We start from the raw sequence: 6,753 nt of genomic DNA on the forward strand, positions 1-6,753 counted from the left end.
GGAAACAAACAGGGGCTAAATGATAGAAAGAGAAAAGTGATAATTTGGGGTGGGATGAGTAAATTTTATAATATAATTATGAATATTAATAGTTGACCTGATTTAAGATTAATACCTCACATCTGATTTTAGCACTGTACTTTTTAAAAAGAGGCTGCGATGTTATTTCCATATATAATTACCCAAATTGGAATGGGCCATAGATTGTCCAACAAGAACGTAACTAAAGAAAATGGGCTTTGTTTGTGGAACTTTGAGGGGAAACTTTAAAGCCGTGCTCAAGACACGGCACTAGCCAACTTTGAAGGAGGAAAATGTTGTCTTATTGTTGTGGTGTTTCGGTTGGTGATAAACTAATTGTGCACTTTTGGTAACAAATAAGTTTGGGATATCAATAGTTTAATGACACAAAAATAATTTTAAAATTTTAATTAATTTTTAAGCCATGACCAGTTACTCGTCGGTTCAACTAGTGATCCGATGATTAAGTTCTTGGGCAGGTCAATACCCGGATCATGTTTGATAATTATTGTTGCCACTATAATTGTTTTGGTGTTCGGGTTGGTATAATTAAATCTTTTTTAGGATATCTGTTATCTACTAGTCGCTACACGCGTTCAATCAATTCTTCATAGATATTAACAAAATGTTGTAGTTAAACAAGTAATAATAAACACAACAGATAACAGAGTAATATTGTCAAATTGAAGTGCTTTAATTGTTCTTAAATTGAATTTCAGTGACCTAAATTTGATTTGAGTTCGGACTAGCAAGAACGCCCTTGAAGACGGAACACTAGGTTTTTCAATTTTAATTAATTTATTTTACTTTCAAACTTTAATTTTTTTTATGGCACACCAGCACTAATGATTATAAGAAAATCTGTCTTCATTACATAGAAGCAAGAATCTCTACCAGAGAAAACGCACTTCTTTTCTCCCAGTAGAGTAAACAGGGCTCGACAAGATCCATCCCTCGAGAGCAATATTTATCGCGATATTAGATCATAATAACCATAAGATAATAACATATTGCTGATGGACTTGCTTCTTCAATTGGAAAGAAATCCAGCGGATGAATGAGACCATTTCAACTTGTTGAGACTGATCGATTGAAGGACAATATTTGGGAGGTGTCACAACTGATTGAAGGGGAAGCGACGAATGTCAGCAGAAATCATGTTCCATATCTTCCCAGATGCTGTGACACTCACTCCAGTCGCATTGTTAAACAAGAAAACTCGTGCAGCTCCATTAATGGCCTTTGTTGGATATATTCGCGAGGTTATAACTCTTCTGCCTCCTTGAGCAAAGCTCTCCACAATGGAGTGATCAACCTGATTATTATTATTATTATTATGAGAAGACGAATTTTCAAATTAAAATGGCTAAAATCAAGACGGGATGTTGCCAGAAATTTTAACTTCTGAACATACGATGGTGATTTAAAACACAGGTTTTTCAAAATTTCAAGAACAAGACTGTGAGTGCACAAGAATCAGTTTTCTCCTTTTTAAGCCTTCAACTTCAGAACCAACATGCTTTATTGATAACAGAAAACATGCAATGAGAAACTGGAAATGAAGGAATCGAGGACGAAAATAAGTAAATTTAATTATCACGTACCAACGATCTCAGTGAGTATTTTTCACCATCAAGGACGGGAACTTTGCTCCCATATACTACTTTGGCAACATCCGAAGCCTCTGACGATCTGCATGGAAATACATAGTTATATTCTAACAAGCTAAAGACACGACTTGAACGACATAAGATTCTAAACCAAATTTCGTTTCAGATGAATTTTCAGATGCTGATTATAAATGCAAAATAGCTGCAAACGACTAAGAATGTGATGAAGATGAGAAAACCAGTGGGGAAAATATGCATCAACCTCGGAAAATAACTCGTTTAATAAAGGTGGACTATACAAACTTGGACAATATGCTACAAATCATACCTCAATTCATCAGCACAAAAATGGGTTTCGGCCTTTCCATTAGCGGTAACGTAGAAGTAGATGGGGGTTCCCTCTGATAGCGTTTCATCAGCAAGAACGATAATGCCAAATGGTCCCAATTTCCCCCTATTAGCAGCACCACCACTTGTTGGGCAACTGTAACTAGAATCAACATTAGATTCAACTGTTCCTTCAAATGCCTCCTTAACAATTTCAAATGAGGCAACTATGTCCAACTGTACCAAACATAAAACAAATCCTGTGTAAACATAATGGTTTCTGAGTGAAAATTTTCCAATCATCCTCTACAGAGTAAAGTATAAAACCTGTGAAGGTGTGTCAGCTCTAAGTGGAACAATGGATCCCGGTCCAAGCTTCATATTGTCAAATTCAACGCTTTCTGATCTCAATTCTTCCACTTTGCTCACTGGCCATTGAATTATATTACTACCTGTCTTCTGGTCGAACACGACGGTTCTAGGAATCGACTGCAAGAAAGGGACACTTAGTTATGTTTGTACCACAAACACGAAAATATTAATTGTCAAAATTATGAAAAAAGTCAAGTAATTTGTACCTGAACACTTGCCCATCCCTTCAAAACATCATCATCTTCACTATCAGTTTCTCTAATCCAACCCCACAAAATTCTCCTCTGCGTAATCTGATCATAAAATGTCTTTGAAGCATAATATTTTCCATAATCATATCTTAGCCCAATACCCACATCCAATTCCGGGTCATCCGGTATCCACTTATTCTCAAACGGGTCATATACACCAAGTGCATAATAATCATTTTTGTCATCATCCAAACTTGCTTTCAGCACATGCTTAACACCCGGCCCGTTTACCGACGTGTCCAACCCGTTTACTTCGGTCATTGAAACCGGGAAGAAGTCCACACACTCCCACATACCCGTACCCGGAACCGCATGCAAATACCCATCTAACATATCATAACTTTTAAAATCAACAGTCTCATACACAAGGGAAATACCCGTTTTATTAAACTTGGATCCAATCGTGATCCGCCATTTATACCCATCCGGGGTAAGCCAAGCGGTAGTCGGGTCCCTAAAGTCCTTCACTCCAATACCAGGTGGGGGAACCAGAACCGGGTTCCCCGAATACTTGACCCAACCAAGGAGGAGAGGATCAGATAGGTTGGCAGGGTACGCTAAACACTGCACCTGCACAGCATCGTATGTGTCTCCGGTGTAAAGCATCACAATCTGACCGTCGGGAAGGATTGTGGCGGACCCGGTCCAGACTCCATTGATATCGTACCAATGATCAGGGACCATGGCAAATGGTAGGTAGAGCCAATGGATAAGATCCTTTGATACAGCATGGCCCCATGAAATTTTTCCCCATACAGCTGATTCTGGATTGTATTGATAGAACAAATGGTACCATCCCTTGTGAAATAATGGACCTGTATTATACACAGTCAATTTCAAGTCTTTACAGTGACATGCATGCATGCAAGTTGAATTGCTTTGGGAGTAGAGTTGTGAGGGCAAATTTCGTGATTTTACTTGTGGGAGCAAAATTGAAATTATAAGGAATTTTTTTAAAATCTTGTATAAAATTTTGAAAAATCTATTGTAAAATCTTGAATTTTAAATTTAGCATGGGAGCAGCGGATCCAACTGCCCCACCGTAGATCCGCCCGTGTCCAGGGGCCGAGTTTGGGGACAAAAGAAATTCTATGGCGCTGATACACCGAATTTTTTTTTTTTTTTTAATTATAAACAAATTTTACCTCAAAAAGAAAATGGGGTTGGGGGGGGGGGGGGGGGGGGGGCATGCATGGATTATCCGCCCCTGGGACTCAGTTCACTATTTGTAATTTTGTGCAGATGCGTAGAATGGTTGAGTCGATTTGATTTAAAAATATTAGTTGAACAACTTAACACGTACACGTTAATAGTTCTTATATAAATAATGTTATTTGCAATCCCTCGTTATAACAGTCGTTCTACATGACATATACATGATAAATTATTATTTAATATATATTTAGCGATTATTAATATTAATAGGATTATTCTTCTCATGAGATGCACCGACCAACAAATCTTAGACGGAAATCTATACTTCCACTCTATTCATTTATCTGAAATTGCGGCTGTCTATCTCAATTCTCATAGGATAGAGGAATAGAAAGATGTAAACTCATTAAAAAATGATATCTAACGTTGAAGAGATGTAAAAGTACTTAAATTGTAAAAAGTTGGTAAAAAGTAGTGGCTAAAGCCTCGTGTCCCTCCTGAAAATCTCGGGTCACATTCTACCAAAACTCAAAAAGTAGAGCCTCTTTGTTTGAATTAAAATCCAATTTTAGTTTAAGTCATAATTAAACAATAAATATTAACTATATTTTACAATTTTTCAACTGCACATTTCAAAAATTTCAATCAAAATCTATTAAAAAAATCTAATTTTAATTCTCACAAACACCCTCTTACACAAAAGTGAGTGTTTAATAGTAATAATAAAATTTTATTACATTTATGGCTTTAATTTTTTTTTTAATTTATAAGTAGTACTAATTAATAACTTTAAGTTATTTTTTAATTAACTGTTTCAATTTATGTAGTTATAAAACATATTTTAACAGATGTGTGCACGTGCTAGAGTTACCTAAATAACGCACATCGAGTGGGCCCTATTGACCGTCCAATAATTATGCAAAGGCTGGCCCATTACTGGTCCACGTATGATAGGAACGCAAAATCATAATAGTACCACTGTTTTCCAGATAAGCACTGTCGTAAATACTAGCCCACCACACAATTTTTTTTTTCAATTCTTGAACCAATAGTACTACTAAATTATTAATTTTTTTGATATATAAATTTTAAGTTTTAAAAAATGTTAAGATTTGTGAACCATGTCAACCCGCATTTAATTATACAAAATGGAACTGAATTTTCAATTAAAATGTACAATTATATCTAATTATCCGAGTTCTGAAAGTTGGAATCTTTGTATAAATTAAGTCGTTAAGAAAGAAGATACTGTTATATTCAAAACACAAAGATAAAAGATTTGAAGACGTACCATTTGGATCTGTAGGAGAAGGCACGAGATTCATCCCACAAAATTTGGCACAAGAATCGGATAAATTAAATAGGATAAATCGTAATAATTAAAAGAAAAGTTTTAAAAATATTAAAAAATAAAAACAATTACCATTCATCCAATTATGTTCTGGTTGAAAATGGTAAGCCGTTCGTTGCCAAGACAGCATAACATTAGTCCACGCGTAGGTTACATTTTCGCCGCCTGCCAGCCGGAAAGTCTTATCCGATACCCCCTGCGACACCCCTCTTGACGGCGGCGAAGTTCGAGCTGTCGGCGATATGGATTTGGGAGTTGAAGAATCTTCTTGATTGGTGCCATTGACTTTGGTCTGAGGATCCGGCTGCTGGTTAACAAACAGAAGAACTAAAGAGAGTAAGAGAAAAGATGAAACGAGAATGCCGGCGAAAAGCTTCTTCGATCTCCAGTGGCCAGCGGGAGCGAAGGAGGCGGCGGGTTTGTCTGGGATGGGAGTGTAGGAGGTGGAGTTTTCAAGATCATATGGCGGCGTCCGGGAAGAGTAGGTGGCCATTGGATTGGAGAGGGAGATTAGCTTGAATATGGAAGACATCACATACTTATACAAGTAAGAATTAGATTACTGTACATGTTTGTCAGAATGGTGGGTTGGAGGGGGTTATGATAGAAATCCAAAAATATTAAAAATGATATTTGACCAATTTAAAAAAAAACTTTACCAAAATTTCTCTTAAGTAATGATATTTGAGTTTCTTGAATTAGCTTCCTAAGGTGAAGGCACTTAGCTAGGCAGAGTCGATATCAAGACAAGGGCAGGGACCACAGGTATCAAAAAGGTAAGGATCCAAAAGAAGCCAAATAAGAGCCAGATCGAACGGAGAATAAACAAGGTTTAGTTTGCTTCAAGCCTAAAAAATAATGAATTCAATTTGACTCTATGGTTCTATTAATTGAATGCAAAATCTGTCTTCTTGTTTTTAAGTAGAGCTACAAAATTGATCGAATATCTGTTTCGTGAAAAACAAGTTAACAATATGTTTCAAAGAGCTAAAAGTTTTTAAAGATTTATTCAAATTGTACAAAAGCAATGAAAAATTATAATATTAACTTGACTTGACTCTCAGGATTCTACCGATTCAATTTAAAATCTTTTCATAATGTTCTTTTTAAGATTGGCTATGCAAATAACACGATTCACACACGGATTGTCAGAGTTGCTAAGTGATTCAAACTCTCAAGTAAAGATTCACCGCTCATCAATTTGCTAAATGATACTTCACACAATTTTATTCGTTCCATGATGGATTAAAAGTGCCCAAAACTTGGTGATTATATATATATATATATATAAGCACCGATAACATGGTACACTATTTAATTGATGAATCAGTGTTTAGGAGATCATTACTGTATATAAAAGTATATTATTCACACGCACAAAGACACCATTCATTCTATACCTAAAAGAAGAAGGAAAAGTAAACATTTTCACCTAACAAGCGTACGGGAGCATTCTCTAAACCATCAGTCACGTGCTCCATGTGATAGGGCCAACTTCATATTAAATGAATAGTATCTATTTTGGTAAATTAGGCCCACTACCCTAAAAAAATAGCTAAATTGATTAATACCCTAATAACTAATTAAGTCAATTAAGAACTTATTAGATACGTCATAAAAACCCCCCAAACCACTCCATCGCAGTCCCCAGATTCCCAGGCCACTT

The 6,753-nt window shown here is 36.1% G+C and overlaps 1 protein-coding gene across 1 annotated transcript; it reads right to left on the reverse strand.

Moving 5' to 3' along the window:
• Positions 1–841: 841 nt before the first annotated feature.
• LOC111377104 (acid beta-fructofuranosidase-like) lies at positions 842–5,719 on the reverse strand. The gene is made up of 7 exons (XM_023000155.1): positions 5,160–5,719; positions 5,028–5,036; positions 2,537–3,396; positions 2,286–2,447; positions 1,960–2,195; positions 1,626–1,713; positions 842–1,336 (listed from the first exon to the last, which is right to left on the reverse strand). The coding sequence occupies exons 1-7, from the start codon at positions 5,617–5,619 to the stop codon at positions 1,136–1,138; spliced, it is 2,016 nt and encodes a 671-aa protein (XP_022855923.1). The 5' UTR covers positions 5,620–5,719; the 3' UTR covers positions 842–1,135.
• Between the last annotated feature and the right edge of the window lie 1,034 nt (positions 5,720–6,753).

This window comes from Olea europaea, unplaced genomic scaffold, assembly GCF_002742605.1.
Source record: "Olea europaea var. sylvestris unplaced genomic scaffold, O_europaea_v1 scaffold1606, whole genome shotgun sequence".
NCBI classification, from domain to species: domain Eukaryota; kingdom Viridiplantae; phylum Streptophyta; class Magnoliopsida; order Lamiales; family Oleaceae; genus Olea; species Olea europaea.

Excerpts from the sequence above, each read along its gene's own strand:
- LOC111377104 (XM_023000155.1), bottom strand. The coding sequence starts at position 5,619 with ATGTCTTCCATATTCAAGCTAATCTCCCTCTCCAATCCAATGGCCACC. Across the intron at positions 1,714-1,959 it reads TTTTGTGCTGATGAATTGAG|ATCGTCAGAGGCTTCGGATG; the intron begins GTATGATTTGTA and ends ATTTCCATGCAG. Across the intron at positions 1,337-1,625 it reads AATACTCACTGAGATCGTTG|GTTGATCACTCCATTGTGGA; the intron begins GTACGTGATAAT and ends AATAATAATCAG.